The 19,644-nt window shown below is 48.4% G+C and overlaps 5 protein-coding genes across 5 annotated transcripts; 3 read left to right on the forward strand and 2 right to left on the reverse strand.

Annotated features, from left to right (window-relative positions):
- Positions 1–4,835: 4,835 nt before the first annotated feature.
- On the reverse strand, positions 4,836–5,907 carry KVR01_001152 (uncharacterized protein; the record flags this gene model as incomplete). The annotated part of the gene is made up of 2 exons (XM_044793868.1): positions 4,836–5,427; positions 5,489–5,907. The coding sequence occupies 2 exons, from the start codon at positions 5,905–5,907 to the stop codon at positions 4,836–4,838; spliced, it is 1,011 nt and encodes a 336-aa protein (XP_044649107.1).
- A 3,794-nt stretch (positions 5,908–9,701) lies between these two features.
- KVR01_001540 (uncharacterized protein) lies at positions 9,702–10,556 on the forward strand (the record flags this gene model as incomplete). Its single annotated transcript, XM_044791948.1, has 2 exons — positions 9,702–10,311; positions 10,333–10,556. 2 exons carry the CDS (start codon positions 9,702–9,704, stop codon positions 10,554–10,556), a joined length of 834 nt encoding a protein of 277 aa, XP_044649495.1.
- A 1,654-nt stretch (positions 10,557–12,210) lies between these two features.
- KVR01_001681 (uncharacterized protein) lies at positions 12,211–13,294 on the forward strand (the record flags this gene model as incomplete). Its single annotated transcript, XM_044782189.1, has 2 exons — positions 12,211–12,434; positions 12,498–13,294. Exons 1-2 carry the CDS (start codon positions 12,260–12,262, stop codon positions 13,292–13,294), a joined length of 972 nt encoding a protein of 323 aa, XP_044649636.1. The 5' UTR covers positions 12,211–12,259.
- Positions 13,295–13,806: 512 nt separating this feature from the next.
- KVR01_001425 (uncharacterized protein) lies at positions 13,807–15,823 on the forward strand. The gene is made up of 3 exons (XM_044784917.1): positions 13,807–14,113; positions 14,199–15,184; positions 15,241–15,823. Exons 1-3 carry the CDS (start codon positions 13,892–13,894, stop codon positions 15,704–15,706), a joined length of 1,674 nt encoding a protein of 557 aa, XP_044649380.1. The 5' UTR covers positions 13,807–13,891; the 3' UTR covers positions 15,707–15,823.
- KVR01_001668 (uncharacterized protein) lies at positions 15,800–17,829 on the reverse strand. Its single transcript, XM_044781432.1, has 2 exons — positions 17,351–17,829; positions 15,800–17,297 (listed from the first exon to the last, which is right to left on the reverse strand). The coding sequence occupies exon 2, from the start codon at positions 17,237–17,239 to the stop codon at positions 15,914–15,916; it is 1,326 nt and encodes a 441-aa protein (XP_044649623.1). The 5' UTR covers positions 17,240–17,297; positions 17,351–17,829; the 3' UTR covers positions 15,800–15,913.
- Between the last annotated feature and the right edge of the window lie 1,815 nt (positions 17,830–19,644).

A 19,644-nucleotide genomic window follows, 5' to 3' on the forward strand; every position in this document is an offset into this window, starting at 1 on the left:
TATAGGCTCTATATGTAAATTCTTATATTAAGTTAATAATTAAAAAAAACTAAGTGAGTGAATATAATTACTAGGTGAGTAGATATTAGCTTAATTATAAATATAAAAATAAACTTATTTAAGAGGTTACTTTCTTTTAAATATCTTTCTTTTTATTTATTAAAGGTAGGTTTTTTATTTAAATATATTAATTAATTAAAAAAGATTCCCTTTCTTTCTTTTTTTATTAAATTTTCTTATGTTTTTAATTTTAACTTTTATTAACTTACTTTTAATAGCTTTATTTTTAATAACTCTATTTTTAATAGCTCTACTTTTAAATCTTTAAATATAGTTAATTTTAATTAATTAACTTAAAGGAGGAAGGTAGAGGAGTTAATATTAAAGTTAAAGGAAGGAAGAAAGAAAGAAAGGAAGGAAGGAAGGAAGGAAGTAGAAAGGGGGAAGTACTCCTCCTCCCTTTTTATAAAGGAAGGTACCTTTATAACCCTTTTCCCTTTTATAAGTCCTTTTATAACTTTATTTCTTCTCTTTATAACTACTTCTTTTTTCTATAACTACTTTTCCTTTTTAAGTTTTTTATTATTAAAAATATATTAAAATACTATTTAACTATTTAAGTACCTAGACCGGTCTGCGCACATCCCCACTAACGCATATTTTTTCTTAACTATATAATATATTATTATTAATTCTATATAGGTTTTATAATTCTAAATTAAATATATATTATAAATATATTTCAAATTTATATAATAATATAGTTTTTTTTATATAAATAATATTCTTTAAAGTAATAAATTAAAATATATAAAATATATATTTTTATTAATAAATAAATCTATTTAAATATTTAAAATAAATAAATTACTTTGTTAAAATCTTTATTTATTATTTATATATATAAGTACTTTTTTAAAAAAGAAAGAATAAGTAGGTATTTTTAAAAGAATTATTTAAAGTTAGAAATTCCTTTTTTAAAGTTTCTATACTTAATATAAGAAGTATTTTTAAAACTTTAAATTATTATAAAAGTAAGTTTTAATAATATTTATTATTTATTATATAAATAATATCTATTAAAATATTGAAATTAAAATTAAAGAGTTTCTATTTATAGAAAATTAATAGAATTAATTATTAAAGATTTAAGAAAAGTAGAGTAAATCCCTACTTATTTTACTCCACTTTTCTTAAATCTTTAATAATTAATTCTAATAAATTTCTATAAATAGAAACTTTTAAAATATATATAAATATTATAATAATATATATTTTTATAATAAAACTTATATTATTATTTAATTAAATTAAATTAAAAATTCAATTTTAATATCTTAACTAATTTCTATATTAATTATTAGTAATTTAGTTAAGATAGAAAATATTAAACTTTAATAATTTATTTCTAATTTATAATAATATTTATTTATAATTTTAATTTTTTCTATTATAAATAAAAAATCTAGTTTTTAATTATATTAAATTTATTTATATAGTATTTTTATAGAATTAAATAAAGTATAGTGAAAATTAACCTTTTTAGTGGGAAATGTGTGTGCGTTGGTGGGGATGTGCGCAGACCGGTCTAGGTACTTAAAAGTTAATATTCTTTCCTTTTTAAATATATTTAAAATTAATTTTATAAAAAAAGGATTTCCTATTTATAGATTAGTTATAGTAACTATCTCTAATACCCCCTAACATACGGTATGGTACTAGGCTTCCAGGCAATGTATATCCATGCTCTTAGGTTATGCGATTATCTTAAGCGAGCTATAAACATTTTAACTGGAAATATCTATATTTTATATTACTTAAGTAATCAAATGACATACCTACATAGTTACCAGTAGATAGCAACTAACAAGAAGCTTGAGTTCTACCTACCTAGGATAGAGGTAAGGCTTACTAAGAATAAATAAACACCTAGAGAGAGTTATGGAAGAGGAAGAAGAATTCGAGGAAGACGGCGGATAGGAGTCCTCCCCCTGTTACTAGTGCTCGACAATTGCAATGAATACTCGGACATGGAGGACATGGTCGCTCGTTCCGCCTCGGTTGGACTATATTCGCAATAGTCGTACCTACCTGTGACACCTCCGAGCCAGCCCCCCTCCTTTTCTCTTTCCTGCTTTCTCACGCGGTCTAGGGCGGCCACCTGCCACCCTGCCACCTCCTCCTGAGGACAAATCGACGTCACCGTGGCCAGTGTGGCAGGTTAGGTGGAGCATCCACGGGAGGATGGCCGCCGGGACCAGACATGTGTTCCTACCGCGTCTCACCCATCTTCCCTGTTGTTTTTCTCGATACAGCCAGACAGCCTGCATTACTCCCCCTACTGCCTGCCTGGTACTGCTGGCGGCGTGTAGACCACTCACCTCGACTACTGCAGCTTTGTTTTCTGTTGCTGCTTTTCACCATCCGTACCCTTCAGCCTCGATGATCGTTCACGTCGACATTGTTGACACAAAATTATTATGTGTGACCTTCTTCATCACCAAATCTCGAGACCTGCGACCCCAAAAACAGCCATGCTTGTGATCGCAAAGCCGCGTGCCAATACAAACCGCAAATGTGCTGACGAATCCGATGTCGAGTACTACGCGAAGAAGAAACACCAGGCGCCGCCGATTCAGCAGCTACCACGGACCTGAGCGGCTGGCTATTTAGACTTCTTCCAGTACGAGCGCTATTGAGGATGGAGATTCGGACCGGCAAACAGACCAAGAAGACAACGTTGCTTTTTAAAGAAGCGAAGAGCAGACGGAGGAAGAGAAGGGATCAGATCGAGTACAACGACGACTATGGCAAGGAGATGGCGGCAGAGTATACAAGCAGGATGAGGCCAACAGAGACGGAGACGGAGACGAACATCGAAATGAACATGGAAGAAGCAGTCACAAACGCGATTGCTGTCTTCGAAAACTCCCAGAAAGATCACGATAAGGCGCTGCGATCTGCTTGGCGTGCCTTGACTCGAGCCTTCTGCACCAGACAACTTGAACAGGAAGCAGTTACTCGAAAGGCTGCTCAGAAGGCGTCGACTCATGACCAGGACAGTGAGGACCACAATGAGAACGAGGTCTGCGACATCAGCTGCTGACCAGCTTGAGATTTACGCGCCCTGGGCCATGTCTGTACTACCACGGAAGGTCTTACGACACTATATCAAGAGCGAATTCTCAGATGAATAGAGGACGGCACGGCCTTTAACTGGTGTAAAGAAAACCAAGGTTATTATATAACAACTATGTGATGTTTTTTTTTTTTTTTTTTTTGTGAGGGATGGCAACAACAAAAGAAACGTTCCTATATACGAGGAGCCGGAGTTGTGGAATATCTCGCGTCTCTTCTTCGGTTCAGACATGACCAAGTCTAGGATGTTCTGGACCAGAATCAAGGAAACTCCAGGCTCAAAGGAGCCCCATGACTCTGGCGCTGATGGTCATGGTGCTGTCAACCGAATGACGGCTGGTGACGTCGAAGAAATCCGCTCTGGATCCGAAAATGCGATTGTGCCCGCTAATACTCGAAGCTGGTTTGGCGAGGACTATGAAAATGACCGTCAACACGCAGAAGGGAGAAGACAAAATATCCCCGGCTCCCATCAGTGCTCCGTCTACTCTGACCTGCTCGCTCCATTTACAGCCGAGTGACGTGGAAACCGTCAACACACAACTAAATACTAGGGCAAAATGTCGATGAGCATGATCCTGACGATGGGTCGTCAGCTGCCTTTAATCCCAAGACAACACCAGAGAACCACCGTGGCCACGAACCCGAGCTGTCACAGCTCATGGATAAAGGCCATCTGCAAGCTATCCCTCCAGGTGAGCTTTCGCATTCTAGTATGGATGCTTTTCGCCGACCCGTTCGTGCCTTACACTCCGCCTTGGGCTCGAGATGACGCCAAGCCCTATTACAGCACAGAGCTGTCGTTCTTTTCCGTCATCCTCCAACCACTCCGGTTCTCCAGCAGTACTACGGACAAGAATCCGAGAGCTTGAGTACCGATATCTTCGCTCTCAACGACGACAGTCGTAACTGCATCCTTGCCTACGGTAAGGCTGGCTGGACAGACGATACTACTACCATCTACGTCTTCCGGACGTGGGCAGCAAGCCCAGGTGCCATCGACCCGAACACCTCGCGGTTGACCCTCTACCAAGCCTCGGGCCACCACTTGAACTCACCTTACTGGCAAGGAGCAGAGCAGATCCTCCTGTCTTTGTGCCTCTTTGAGGGCGGCAAATTGAAAAGCATTCATGGTCAGACGAAGTCGAATCATTGGACACCCGGGGCGAGGCCCCGGAGCAAACTAATGACGACTATAGCGTTTTTGTAATTATCATGGCCATCCGCGTCATTTATGATACCGAGGCTAAGCCTCACAGCCAAATTTCCCGTTACCTCAGAATCGACTACAAGACGCACACGACACTCCCACGCGCGCCCCGAGAAACGGCCTAAACGGACCCCGAGAAGCAGCCACGCAACCGAGGACGGATATGACATCGAAGACCTGAGTCTCAAGTACGCCCGCGGTGAGATGCTCGTCCTGTCCATCTCACCTAGTCTCCCCTCATTCGGGCTGGACGACTCCAAACACACGTGATGTCGCCTATCTGGTCCCCGGCTGTAGAAAAACATCGTATTCCACAGTCTACGCTTGTTTTGTGCTTTGGTGGTTGAAACGGTCACGAATGAGGGACCCATTGCTTCGCTAAGTACCTACACAGAACCCCCCCCCCCCCATTCTCTCCAAGTCCAAACCTAACATGGTGCTAGCCGGAGGCTTACTTCACTTATCCTTTTAACCTTACTGGTCAACTCTACGCAGCAGACTTCTGGCTCTGCAAGAAATCGCTCAAACTCTTCTGGCCATACTTCCTACTCTGGACATGGCTGGCGGTGCCTGCGGCACTGTTCGCACCGGCGTTGAGCGCATTTGGGGTTGTTTTCAGAAAGGAAGAATTGTCACCGGCAGCGAAGCATCCGCTTAGGCTGGACTCACCAAAGGGAGGGTTCGCCTTGATATCTCCCTGAGGCGTGATTTCGAGGCCGAGCTGCTCGGCCAACTCTGAGCTTTTGAGCTTACTCTTGGGTTTGTGGCTGAGAAAGGCCTCATATTTCGTGGTCCCATCCTCAAAGTGAAGTGTAAGGCCGATTTTGTCAGGGCCGAGAACGAATCTGGTGATGCGGCGGGTGTCGACCGTCATAGGTGCTGACGGGCCGATGGCAGTCTGGAACACCTCTACGTTCGAGGTGTCTCCATTTGTGTAGATAGTAACGGACTTGACGAGCTGGGCAGCGCTGCGGGAGACATGGAGGGCGATTGGCAGCGGGGCAACGTCATTGATGGCCAATACACCGGCCGAGGCGCTGCCACGCTGCTCATAGCCGTGGCAGAACAAGCAGTGGAAGCTGTACAGATTGGCATTAGAAGCAAGAACTGGGCCAAGTCTAAAGGGGGGTCTTATCTCACATGCTATGAGCCCAGCATTCCTCAAACCCAGGAATGTCAAGTGGCTCGTCAATGATCCTGGTCGCCAGAACCAAGCTGTGCCCCTTCCAGATCTTTCCGCTCTCGTCAGTGAGCTCGAAGACCCCGTCACCGTTCTTTTTGGCCTTCTCGATCTTCACATTTTCGTAGAAGATAGTGTCATAATTCTCGAGAGTGTTCTCCCTGGCCGCATCGCGGAAGGCAAATGGGTTCTTGCCGTCCCAGGTGGGAAGCATGTGGAAGTGACTGGCGCGCTCGTTGCGGTACGATTGTGAGTCGAACACGATAGCCGTGTGCAGGTTGCGAGCTATGGCTATGGCTGAGGTCAGGCCCGCAGGTCCTCCGCCAACGATGAGGACGTCGACGAGTTCAGGGGTCGGAGTCTTGTTTTGGGGGGCCATTTTGAGGCTTAGGGGAGATGTTTTGCAAGGTCTCCGGAAGAATTTGGTACAAGCGTGGAACGTTGCGATGAGAGATGTATGTGAAGAAGCAAGAGCAGTTGAGAGATTTAAGTGTTTGTCTAGACACCGAGGTGTCCGGGAAAGACTGCGAGTGACCTAACTTTTCATTGTTCTGCCCATATGGGAAGCAAGAAGGAGCGAAGACAGTACGAGCTCTCCTTGGACGTTGGGCGCGAAGGAGTCGATGTCGCTCGGTTGGTTGGTTGGTGAGCCAGCGTCCACGCACCCAGCGTTTCCGTCCACACACCAAATATTTTCCATTCACACACCCAGTACCTATTTTTACATATAGGGCCCATATAAAACTAGGTACCTAACTAGGATTCTCTAAATCTTTAATACTTAAGGTATAAGCCCCTTCTAGACCCCTTCTAGCACCCCTTCTAGGCCTGCTAGCCTGCACCAAGCGTTTAGATGCCAACTAAATGCCAGAAGGCTAGAAGTATAGAGGGCCAGAAGGCCAGAAGGGGTACCAGAAGGCCAGAAAGAGCGTGGTCTTCACCTTTACCTTCTTACCTTCTGGCCTTCTAGCGTTCAGTTAGCATCTGAATACTCAGTTAGTACCTAAATGCGTATAGGCCAATAGGCCCAGAAGGAGTGCCAGAATGGGTACCAGAAGAGGTACTAGAAGGCGAAGGCGAAGGGGTGCCAGAAGAGGCTTGTACCCGAAGTATCGAAAATTTAGAGAAAAAGCTAGCATGGAATACTCTTGGCGCTGACTCAGAAAGTACTTGTAAATATACGGGAGTTATTAAGAAAAATAGGTACTGGGTACGTAAATGGAAAATGCTGGGTACGTAAATGGAAAATGCTGGGTGCGTGGACGGAAACGCTGGGTGTGTGGACGCTGGCTCTTGGTTGGTTGGTTGTAACGATCTTACACATGGGCACTGGCTAGGGTCCGCGACCCCTGAGACACATCTGGAAGGGTATTTTACGCATGTACATCTCTTTCCGGGCCCGACCAGTGCCCAACGTACACTGGGGTGCCTAAGCAGATGACAGGTCACTTGTTTCTGTACCTAGTTGGATGTACTGTTTGCCATCAGCGTTGTCATAGTACCTGGGTAGTGAATACCGGTGTCTGGCCACAAGTCCATATCTACATATGTGCATGTACTCAATAAATGGATATATTTCATGAAGACAGGCTTCCGTCTTCATACCTGCCGGGGTGGTCTTTGACCTTGTATCATTTCACAGCCGACAATTCAAAATGTTCGGCGGTCTGAGAAGGTCCAACAAAGTGTATGCCTTTCCCATGGCATTCATCGTCCGATCTCTCGCTACCTCGATGGTAGTATTGCTACTGTGGTCTATATTCGAGCTACCGGGGCGTCTCTCAGACCTCTCCTACCCGCTGCAGCCTGTGCCCGTCAATGGCTTGGACTTGATGTGTGTGAAACAAATTTGCCATTTTATTTTCCTCTACCTTCTTTATCACATTTCTCGTTGAATTTCGCCTAGTTAATGTTTTTCCTTAGATCTCCGCTGGTGTGACGCACGTCCTAAATCCTACTGCCTCTTAACTTGTGGTCTGGAGTACAAGGGCAGCCGCTTGTCCAACCTCCTCGAGATGGGGCATGCAAGAACACCGTACCACACCATAACTGGAATGCTTGAGAAAGGCGCTCAGAATTTCCCAGAAGAAACAACTCTCTACAAATATGGGAGCCACAAGCTCAGGTAAAATATACGGGACTTCCTAGTTGAGAGGATTAGCCGGAGGGAAAGAAGAGGTTCGACAAACGCAAGACCATACACTTGACCCGAGACCCAAAGACCCCAGGAATTATAGTCAAAATTAATGACTTAAGAAGCCTGACTAAAAGCCTCCTAGTACACCAGCCAAAAACACGGTCTATTCAGAACGTCGTAAAGCAACTAGGCCTGGAAAATAAGGAGCGCAACGACGTACTGACAAAGATGCCCTTCTACCACCAATGTCTCCGGTGAATTCGGTGCTGGCGATTGCGGGAGGCTATTCAAGATGATTCCGAGCGGCATCTTTGAAGGTCCCAATGCCGCAGACTGTATTGCGTGTGAGTCAACAAGGAGAGTGGCTCGACATCAAGCAGACCGTCTAGCGAAACAGAAAGAGACTCGGAGCGGATAGTCGCACCGAAAAAACGGAGGGTTTAAATGTCATACAATTTCATTAAAGACAGATCATAGGAAGCATCTTCTCGAACTCCGAGTGGACAGCCTGAGTGCGTCATTTCTTCGGCTCATCCGCGACTTTTCCGCCATTCTCAATTTTGTCAGTCTTCTCCTCAATACCGGATTCAGTCTCCAGCTCTTTTCTCATCCTCAACGTGCTTCTCTAGAAATACCAAGAGAAAGCCAAGAAGAGAAAAGCCGAGCCCCCGCCAACCATGTAGTGCTAAGTGTACCGGCGTAGAGAGCGGTTACCTGTTGACGGACTCCATCCGGCAGGGACAGCAGGCCACTGTATGCGGCAAACTGGTAGGCTCCGCCACCAGATAACTGGTCTCGGACGTCCACGTCGTCCACCAAGCTCAAAACGCTGACAATGTGGTTTTTTGTCCAGACCCAGGCTCAGGTCCCTAAGATACAGCCGATATATGATGGTTCGTTGAAGAAGATACCGCGGGGTCTATTTGCGACCCAGTTGATAAATAGTCCCAGCTGGAGTTGTTCTTTTCGTGTATAATGGATCACAGCTTGACATTTGGCAGCCTCGCGTCCCCCTCCCCTTTTTGCATCGCAAGCTCTTGTTGACTGTTCCTGAGAGTTCTTCATCTCACTGTCGCCTGCTGGTTCCTGCCTGCTGTTTAAACCAGTGTCAGAATAGAGACCTCGGGAAGTTCCCGGTGCGCTGGGCTGGACGTTGGTGTCCACATATAGAACCCACCAACCAAATACGCCAACCAAGGCTTCCAAACAAAGCCATCTAGGTTATCAAATGCGGGCTGAGACTTGACATCGTAAAAAGTTCACACTTACAGCAGGGTCCTTCCGCACTTTAGCCAAAGGACCCAACTGTGTAATGGAGGTATGCCACCTGAACCCAATGGACAAGCAGGCTGCACTGGATACGTAGTAATACCTAGCGTATTCTACATAATACAAAGATTCAATGAAAATACCTGCTTTACCGTGTGATACATCACCACAAAGACAAGCAGGGGCCTATGCTGTTGGCTCTTGTACACCTGAGGAAGCAGTCAGGAGGCACACATAGAGGGGGCCGGGAAATACACCTCACTCGGGTATTGCATCTCAGCTGTCTTGATGCGAAGGGAGGCCCATACATTGGTATTCGGATGCCATCCCCGGTCACCGACTTAAGCCAAGGCCCATGGCCGCATGAGTACGTGAAGGTCGACCAGTGACTGTCCTGTGAGACCTCAAATTTGGATGCTAGTTGTGTTGGGACTTGTCACGAAGGAGGAGGAGCGTGTGCGAGTGCGGCACAGGGAATCCTTCAAAACAGGCTCTGGGCATTTAACTTATAAATCTGCCCAGGTGAACACGCCAGCAACAGCCAGCTATCTTACGTCACCTGCGAGTGCCTAACTAACTAGGGGCCGATTGAGGGCCTTCTGTCCGTTGGTTCGTGCCGTCGTCCTCGTGCTCCACCTTCAAAGGCTCAGAGCTTAGGAATCGCTGTTCTAAACCAACCCCCTCTCCCCAACACTCAGCATTTGACTACACCGGCAGCAACAAGACAACACGCACCGGATTCCAAGCTTCTTAGAGCTCACAACAACATGTCTGCACCAACTGGTTTCGTTCCGAAGAAGGTGATGCCCTTCGATGGCAAACTCTTCGAGATCATCGGTGCCGACGAAACCCTCACCATTGCCAAACACCTGATGACACTCCTGCCAAGCCTTGCGTTTCCTGCAGATGCTGTCATCCACGATTCCGCCTGCGGTCTTGGCCCAGTCACCGAGAGCATTCTAGCCACCTCGCCACCGTCCAGCATCAAAATCTTCGCCACAGACTTCGCCCCACCCATGACTGCCATATACAACAGCATCGCCGAGGCAAAGAATTGGCCTTCCCGAGCCGAAGTTATGGATGTCCAACACCTCTCTTTCCCGGACGCAACTTTTTCCCACGTCTTCCTGTCTTTCGGTTTGCCTATAATCGATGACCCTATAGCTGCTGCTAGGGAGATGTACCGTACCCTTAAGCCCGGTGGTACAGCTATTACAGCTTTCTGGCTACACATGCCACAGGGAGAGTGTGCTCAGAAGGTGCGCCGAGCAATCTGGGGTCCTGATGCACGGCTCAATATCGAACCACACCCAGAACATAGCGACAAGGGGTACCTAAAGAGCCTCCTGGTCAAGGGCGGGTTCAAGTCTGAAGACTGTCAGTTATATGAGCACTCAGCTGTACTGCCGGTCAAGGACATTGACGAGCTTGCCACCGCTATCTGGAGCGTTATCGGCCAGCCTCAGGGTGGATGGGCTGAGGATGATGAGGAGAAATGGGATGAGGCTATCACTACGTATAAGGAGATTCTGACCAAGGAACCTGGCTACCAGGTGGATCAAGATGGCAATATCGCCCTCACAGGCACTGCTCAGATCGTCATTGTTCGTAAAGAAGAGTAGTCGATCGTGGAGTGGAACGTGATGATGGGTGCTGTGGACATGCTGAAGTGTGTAGTTGCTAGCCCTTGAGTTGTTGTTCATCTGGGCCACCTCCAATATAGCACTTTGGCAGTCACTCTCTGCAACCACTAAAGAAGAAACAAAGGGTAAAAAGGAAACCAAAAATTGTCAATTTTTGAACAGCCTTTTCTAAAATGTTCGCTATTCTTGACACTCTGCTATGGAGGAGTACTTGCAAGCACAATTCGTCCTTTCATTCAGTGATTCTATCAATACGAGGTATTGACTGGTGAGCCCTTCCGCTTCAAGTGAGTTGACGGGAAGCAAATAGGATGATGATGTCGCTTCGGATTGTGCGTTGTCCACAAGTGGCAGGTGTTTTCTGTTGGTTTGTTAATCTGCGAAAATCGGTCCTCTTTTGATCCAATTTACCTTCGAGATTTTTGTGATGAAAAGTCGGTGGTAAGGAGAAGCGCCTCGCCCCGTACAGTTGGGCCTCAGAGAGAGATTATCGAGCGACAGTTTGGGCCAACAGGACACGGCCAATTCTTCTTAGGAAATGGCGAGGAGGACTCTAATTAACTTCCAGATTGAACTTTCCAGTCAAGTCACTTGAGAATTACTCAATCACGTGTTAATACCTAGGTACCTACGTGGGCAGTCGTTCCTGAAGGTCAAAACACTGATCTCTGTGCCATCCTAATTCTGACTTGTCCTGACCATGAGCACGCCAACACGGCTCACTTAGTAGGATCAGGCCCTGTTCTCACCCTTGGGCACTCATGGGACGCCTGCCTTTTTACATGTCCCTGCTCTAGGTCAGCGTCTGGCACAACCTGGGAAAGAGCGGGGTACAATTTGATGTCATATCTGACCACATGCCGACCTCTTTGTATACTTACTCCCCTGAGCCTCATGTCTCACATGTAATGAGCACTGTACTTCAATATTTAGTTGACCAGGCACTCTCTCAAATGATTTGATCAAGTAAACTTAGAATATTGAAGCATGATAGTGTCCTCGAAGATTGGTGTGCGCTCCTCGCTCCCTACTAAACATGAGAACGGGCTGGAAAGGAGACGCACAAAAATTTGCAACCAAAAGGTTCTAGGAGTGGCGCCGATGCGTAAATCTGGGAAGCAAAACACTGCGGTGAGTCGCCCGAAACTAGCACAAGGCGCAGACCGAGAACAGGCAAGGCTCTAATAGGATTTTACAATTCATACAGATAGGTTCCATTTACTTCTTCTATCGGACCAGTATGCATCAAGGACCCCGTGACCAATCACTAGCACGATGTAGTGTATGGGGTTGATGTGCTCCTGAGTTTGTGGCTACTGATAGTCTTCTACTGCTCAATTAGGCGTCCCAAGAGGAGGACGGGGTACTGCACTGATAATGTATGCAAGATCGATGAAATTTAAATTTGTGAGTAGTTCTATTCAATATTTTACACCGGGGTCCCGTCCCCGTTGGCAACCAGTCCCTGGCGTCTCACCTGTGGGGCTACACCGGCTGCGTATCGCCGATCTGGTTGAACGACCCCCTGGACTGCGGGGCTGGGACCATGATACCGCGATGATGCCATCGACTCTAAGGACGTCTTGTCTTTCAGCATTTCCTCCGATCACATACCAGTGATTCATCTATTATCTGTATCTATCCTTCACGAGAGACTTTTTTTCTCCTACTCGTAATACAACATGTTATCTAGGCCTTTTCTCGGCGCCGCAATGCTTGCAGCTGTTGCGGCAGCCCTAGACGAGATCCCGGCGCTCGGATTGGGTACATGGCTTTCCGACAGGGACCTTGTCCCCCATGCCGTCGAATTCGGTCTGAAGAACGGTTACGATCATATCGATGCCGCCTGGATTTACAGTATGCCTCGTATCCTTCCCACTGACCCATGAGTATCTGAGTGAGCTAAACGCCCCATTCCAGGGAATGAGGACAAGACCGGCAAAGGGCTTGCCGCAGCAGATCTCCCCCGTGATGACATCTGGGTAACCAGCAAGCTGTGGAACAGCGCCCACCGCACACCCGAGGCATGGAAGCAAATCCATGAGACCCTTGCACACCTGGGGCTTGACTATTTAGATCTTTATCTCATCCATTGGCCGGTTGCATTCGTCCCCGACACGGACGGGAACAAGCTCGACGAGGAGACGAGCATTGTGGACACCTGGCGGACGCTGGAGAATCTCGTCCGCGCGAACCTCACCCGGCACATCGGCATCTCCAACTTCGCAAAGAAGGACGTTGAAGCCATCCTTGAAGTCTGCGACATCTGCCCCTACGCCCACCAGTTCGAAACGCACCCTTACCTGCAGCAGCAGGACTTTGTCGACTACCACAAGGAGGTCGGCATCAAGGTCATTGCGTACTCGCCTCTAGGCAACACGAATCCAACCTACGATAGGAGGCACGGCGATCTTGAGCCGCTTCTCAAGGACTCATTCTGGACGGATATCGCCGAGAAGAAAAACGTGACTCCCGCGCGGGCGGTGTTGGCCTGGGGCATCCAGCGAGGAACGACCGTCATCCCCAAGAGCACATCTGAGAAGCACCTGACAGACAACCTCGGCGCTCTTGACATCAAGTTTAGCGACAAGGAGATGAAGGAGATTGCGAAGCAGGACAAGAAAGCCCGTTTCAGCAACCCGAGCAAGGCGTGGGGTGTGAAGCTGTTTTCTGATCTGGACGATCATGTCGATGGCCTGAGGGAGGATGAGCTGTAGGTGGTTTCTAATCCCCATTCATATAAAATGTATGTGGCTCCTCAACGCCCAGCCTTTTTTTTTTTTTTTTTTTTTCCCAAAAAAGAAAGCACACAATGCCAGATCTGGGAGAAAATGGCAATGTTTTGTATGTATTTAGGCATCATGGACTACGAATTCACCGCCGTAACTCATCCCTCCACCTAAAAAAGGGTGACACTGCATATTAATTCGCCAGCGTGTAGCAAAGGAGTCGTTACTAATGAAGGTGTGTTCCCAAAATATCTGCTATCATTGATACTGAATGGTTTCTGACGGGTGGATTCCATCCTCTGGCAATTTCGGGACGTGACTGACCCAGCCAACAATACCGACTGTATGGAACTCGTTTCTTATCTTTGTGTCGTCATTTGCGACGTCGGTGAGAACCCTGGAGACCTTCCCTCCTTGGCTATAACTTGCATAGCGCTAGCGTCCGTGGCAAGGCTTCCAAGGTTGAACGAAGTAAGCACCACGTCAATTCCCATCCCAGCCCGCCGTGGCATCTCCACTTTGCAACTTCTCTGTCTTGATATATCCACATTTATTCTGATCTAGAAGCTTAGCAAATAAGACGACATGAGGTGCGCAATCGGTGCCGTCTTCGGCTCTGCATTGATCTGTGCTGCCTTAGAAACATCATCGCAGCATCCACTCAGTCATGACGATGGGTACACTTCCGATAATGCGCTGCCGTTCTCGACAGCAGACCTCGAGGAGTACATCGAGGGCACGATGAAGAAGTGGCACGCGCCTGGCATGGCAGTCGCTGTTATCAACGGCAATGCGACTTGGGCCAAAGTGAGTCTCTACTACTGCACAAAATTACGGGCTTGAGGAAGTCGCAGGAGAATGAGGAGAGCAAATTGAAGCTGACTTCAACCAGGGCTTCGGCTATGCCTCCCTCCCGTCGACTCCAGTGACACCGCATACACTGTTTTGGACAGGCAGCACCACCAAGTCCTTTACAGCAGCTGCCCTCTCGCTGCTAGTTGACAACGCGTCGGACTACCAGTCGATCAGCTGGAAGACGCCTGTGTCGCAACTACTGCGAGAGGACTTCGTGCTCTCAGATGACTGGGCCACGGCGCATATCACCCTTGAAGACGCACTAAGCCATCGCACAGGATACGCAGCGCATGACTTCTCCGTCGGCTCCACCGGCGACGGCGGCACGCGCAGTATGATCCGCAGCCTGCGCCATCTTCCCATATCAAAGGAACCTCGGACCACATTCCAGTATACCAACATAATGTGGGGAACAGCGGGCTACCTTGTCTCGACGCTGTCGGGCTGCCGTCTGGGCGCTTTCTTTAGGCAGTACCTTTGGGGCCCCATGGGAATGAACGAGACGTTCCTTGGGAACTGGGACCCGAGTTTCAACTCGAGTGGCTTGAGGCTGGCTGATGGGTACTGGTGGATTAACAGTTCCCAGAAGTACCTCAAGCAGCCTGAAGGGACTACCAGCTATTCAGTTCGAGCAGATGAGGGCGGTGGGGCCGTGGTATCAAACGTCATGGACTACACAAAGTACCTTCGTGTGATGATGAACGATGACGGGCCGCTTTCCAAAGCAGGCCATCGGGAACTGAAGAGTCCGAGGTCGTTCCATCATATGCATCAGGACCTGTTTGTGGGACCAGTCACATACGGGTTGGGCTGGATGTCCGGTGTGTTCGAAGGACATGAGGTCTTCTTTCACACCGGCACTGTTACCCCGTTTGTGACCTTCATGATGATGGTACCGTCCAAAAGCTTTGGGATAGTCGTTATGGGTAATGGGTACTCACACGCAAGAGAGCTGGTTACATATCGCATACTCTACGACCTTTTTGGCGTCGAGGAGAGTCGAAGACAGGACTTTGAGTCTAAGTACTAAGACATCACAAAACCGTATCAGAATCAAGCATCACACTAATCCATCCCAGATTCGAAGAAGCGGACGCACTCGAAGCACACAACATCGCCACCTGCTCGGACCGCATCTACCCTGACATACCTAAGCCCCCCATACCGGCATCAGTTCCGCTAGCGAACCACACCGGCCATTTTCGCCATGTGGCTTACGGCGATATCTTTGTCAGCCTAGTTTGCAACGATGATGCCGCAGTGCCTTCGAGTCTGGCGCCTGACCAAGGCTCAGAGTCTGGACACTGCAAACTCCGGTTATCCAGAAGTCCACAGGCCCAAGTGAAGCTGACCGGCAACCTGGAGCACCAGACGAGTGACTTTTGGCTTTTATATGCGGTCTTCGAAGAAGTACCTGATCTGATATTCTTCTGTCTCCGAGCCCAATTCCATGTGGACTCACGCGGTGTTGTGTCGCATATAGCAGTCGATGTCCGCTTGGAGGGAGAGGATGGGCCACTGGTGGAGTTTGAGAGATTCCAGTGAGGACCCAGGGGCAAAGCGCGACTATCTTATGATGAATATCGACAAATCTGGCTGCTGCATTAGGACAGAGTTCAAATGTTGCTCCCAAGGACCCGAAGATTGACTCTGGTTCTTTATAGAAATTAGGTTAATTAGTCATGGTTTGATTTTAAATATCGCGACTGAGATACTAGTAGTAAGGTGGTCCTGCTCGACGCTTAAATCAGGTTAGCCTTCAACATGGCCCTCTTTAGTTTTGCCCAAGTCCCAAATGCCATCACATATCCAATTTCCGTCCTCCTGAGACCAAAGTGAGTCTGGTATTCTGTCAAATCTTGAGTCATACTGACCAGAAAGGCCAATGGAAGTCCAGAAGTCATGCCAGCTTGTTGACCACGACAATTGTCTCGAAATACCAGTAGATTCCTCCAGCCCAGGCCCCGACTTCGCCCCTTGTTCATCGAAGCACTCGGCCACCTTGAGGAAGCTTTCCTCACTTTTGAGCTGGTGGACGGCAATGGGATTACTGCCCGCTACAAGGGCATGGTAAGTGGCATCGGGGTGGGTCTCAGGTCTTGCCCAAGCCGTCCCGTCTCCCCGAGTATCCCCCTCGTCGAAGTCGAACTTCTCACTCCCTCTGAAATTGATGAAATTGACCAGTGTCTTGCTTTTAAGCAGCAGGACTGCAACTGCCATGTCCTCTCCGGTCAGGACGTTGAATTGCTCTTGCAATGATGCGAGTAGTTCCACCATGTCCCAGCTAGCGGTGTACATTGCGCCGTGGGGGAAAACGAGGTCGTATGTCTCTGACCAGTAAAGCTCGCCGATAACTGTGCGATTTGATTTTCTCGAATACCCCAAAGTCTCTGCCTTCCTGCCCATTTGTGGTAGGAGGAACCGGTTCCAGAAGCCATGGGCATTGAGCCAAACATCCGTGTCCATCTTGGACACGAACTCATATCGGCGTGGACTTCGGCTAACCAGCCATTTGTAGAACTCCAAAGTCTTGACTGTGTTTGCCGTTATATCGTCTTCCGCAATGTTCTCCAGCACAATCATGTCGCCATATGTCCTATTCTCCTCTGCGACGGCTTCGGTCCATTGCGATCCTGGATTGGCCACCACGAAGCGGCCGTCGAATGGAATATTGCGATACAAGGACATCCAAGTCGAACGTATCAGCCTGCGGCGCGCGAAATCTCCCACTGAGCAAATGACGGCAGCGAGCCACGGGCGTGGCACAAAGGACTCGAGGACACTGTCAAATGCATCGGGAGAGCTCGTAGATGACTGCCTTGGAGAATCAGGGAAAGGTATCAAACTGTACGATGGCTCCGGGATGCCGTCGACAGGATCTCCATGAACAATGATATTGGTAGCGGGAGGCTCAAAGGGCGGATGATGGGAAGTGGAGGCTCGTGGTTTCAGGAGGAAGACTAGGAACAGCAAGGTGACTGTCACGAGTACAGAAAGTCGTAAGAATCGCCTTGGAGTACTCTGAACCATATGTGAGAGAGCCTTCAGGGACCCCAGGGGCCAGCCCGCGGCAGTCATGATCAGGACGGGATGGAGGTTCGCCTCCAATGCTTGCGTGATGATACGATGGACCTTTCTTCAATCCAGTTTTGTTAGCGGAACTTCACCGAGGAATCCTGGGAGCCATACGTCTCGCTCGGTCGTAACAGCAGCTTCACACTATTGAGTTGTTGGAAAACACCCCCTGCGGCTTTCTGCTGAGCAAATACCCAGCACAGCCAGTGTCTAAATGATGCAGTGTCGATAGACTAAGAGAAAGGCACAAATTCTCCTCTGGGCGCAACGTATTTGGCATGTGAAGGTATACGCGCCGCGTGTGCTGTACTTTGATGGAGCAGCATAGTAGGAGCAGTAGCTCCACACTGAACCTCTGAATTCCTCGAGGAAAGGGAATGAGCGTGGGATTGTTGAAAGAAAAAAGAGAGTCAAGTGGCTTGCGACCCTCGTTCCCGGCCCGCCCTGCCAGAATTTGGCTGGCAGGGAACTCATATAGCGAGCCGAGAAGCGACTGAGCGGGCCTTGGCCGAATCCTTCGCACATCCTCACCCTTTTCGTCTCGTTTATGCTGTCAGCAGGGAATTTTCTGTATCACGCAGTCAGGCAGCAAAACAGCCGAACCAAGAACGCGCCCGGCCGGGGGCCATGCGGCCGGGTCTACAGTACTCCAGGGCTGCACATGTGTGTACAAGGGCGACTAGTATTGAAAACAGCCCCACATTTGATGCGTGAGCAACATTGGCCTGCAGGGGTTGAGGTCTAATTACGTATGTGTACTTGAGCACTGCAGTAAGCAGTCTATCGATGAAGAGTCTGCACTGCCTGGCTGCCTGGCAGCCCTGGCCGCCCACCGACTTCGGCGATCATTGTCGAAATGCCCAACTTTTTGCGAGGACGCCAACCACTTCTCTGCCAGATCGCATCACATGGGCATCCAACAACCTTATAGCAGTACATCCTTAACCTCGAGGCATGAGGGTGCTGGTCTTACTGAAAGTAGAAGTAAGAGTAGAACCCGAGGGTATGCACCGGAATTTGAGACAAGAGCTGAAGTGGCTTGGATTACGAACCCACACATCCTTCCCATGCTTGGCCTCCCTCTGCTCCGCCCCTGGGGCCCACAGGCAAGAATCCGGGGTGGGAGGAAGACGTCTGCAAATGACGTTGACAAGAAGCAAAGACAGTCAGACGGGAACAATGAGATCCGAGACAGAATACCCAGCGTTTCAGGTATGATTTCTCTATGAGAAACAAAGGAACACATTCAATAAGCCCAGCATTCCGCATGTCAGGATGGCCTTCTGGGTGAAGTGAAATACCTCAAATGCTGGGCGCAGTCGGGGTCCTCCATCAACGCTACCAGCTGCTTCAGCGTGCCCGCGGACTTTCCGAACAGGAACTCCTGGGTGGCAGATTCGATCGCGTAGCGGAAGAAGAGGTCCATCAAGTCCACGGTGGTCTCTCCATTATGCAGGAGAAACAAGAATAGGTCTCTGATCAAGTCCTCCAACGCCGTCAAGTCAGCGACCTGGTCACGCGCGAAGCTAAGCTGGATCAGGGCTCGCAAAGAAGCCCAGTAGTCGCCGTCCTTATCAAAGAAGCCCTCTTCCAGGAGCGGCCTGAATGCGTTCAGTCGATAGCTGACCCCGTAGTCCTCAAATTTCAAGTTGAGCGACAGAACTATCTTTATATTGTCCGACTCGGTGGTCAAGATTGCACGCCTACTACTAATAGTATGCAGCTCCTTCAGAACTTGAACATGTTGCCGCAAGCACAGAAGTGCCCGCAAATGCTTTCTAGCAGGGTGTGCTGTCTAATAGCATGGGGCAAGTCGGGTATCATGTCGAATCGTAAAGAAAAGCTCTCTGTTGATGGATCTAGCCACCAGCTGGTACCGATAGTGGGCTGCGAATTGACGGCGGGGGCCAGTAACGAGTAACGGTGGACTGACATGGACGCGAGATTACTGAGCGTGGCGACCAACACGACCAGTACGCTCGGCCGAAAATGCGATTGTATATCCATTATCATTCGATGCGGGTAGTTACGAAAAAGGGAAGCGGATTGGTGTATGTGTTGATGCAATTCCACATTAAGTTGACTGTCCGTGGCGTAGAGAATCTCGTGAGAAAAGACTCTTGCGGGGCGCGTATTCAAGGCTGGGTGGACCTCTGAAGAAATTTGAATCCTTGCGATCTACACGTGTAGCGCGCCGACACTGACCCTGCGGGCTGATAGCGACCTCGAATAAGGGCTACGAGTCCAGGCTCAGAGCCGCTCAAGGTAACAGAATGCACAGCAACACCTGTGTACAGCGCATACTTGGCCCCGTCGGGGGCATGCATAGCCACGTCAGGCCCAGTTCGTGCATGTGTCGAAGCCGAGACAACACTTCAAAGCTGAGCCTCAACGTTTCCCCTGACCCG

The sequence above is a fragment of the Diaporthe batatas genome, assembly GCF_019321695.1.
Source record: "Diaporthe batatas strain CRI 302-4 chromosome Unknown Contig00002, whole genome shotgun sequence".
In the NCBI taxonomy this organism is placed as follows: Eukaryota; Fungi; Ascomycota; class Sordariomycetes; order Diaporthales; family Diaporthaceae; genus Diaporthe; species Diaporthe batatas.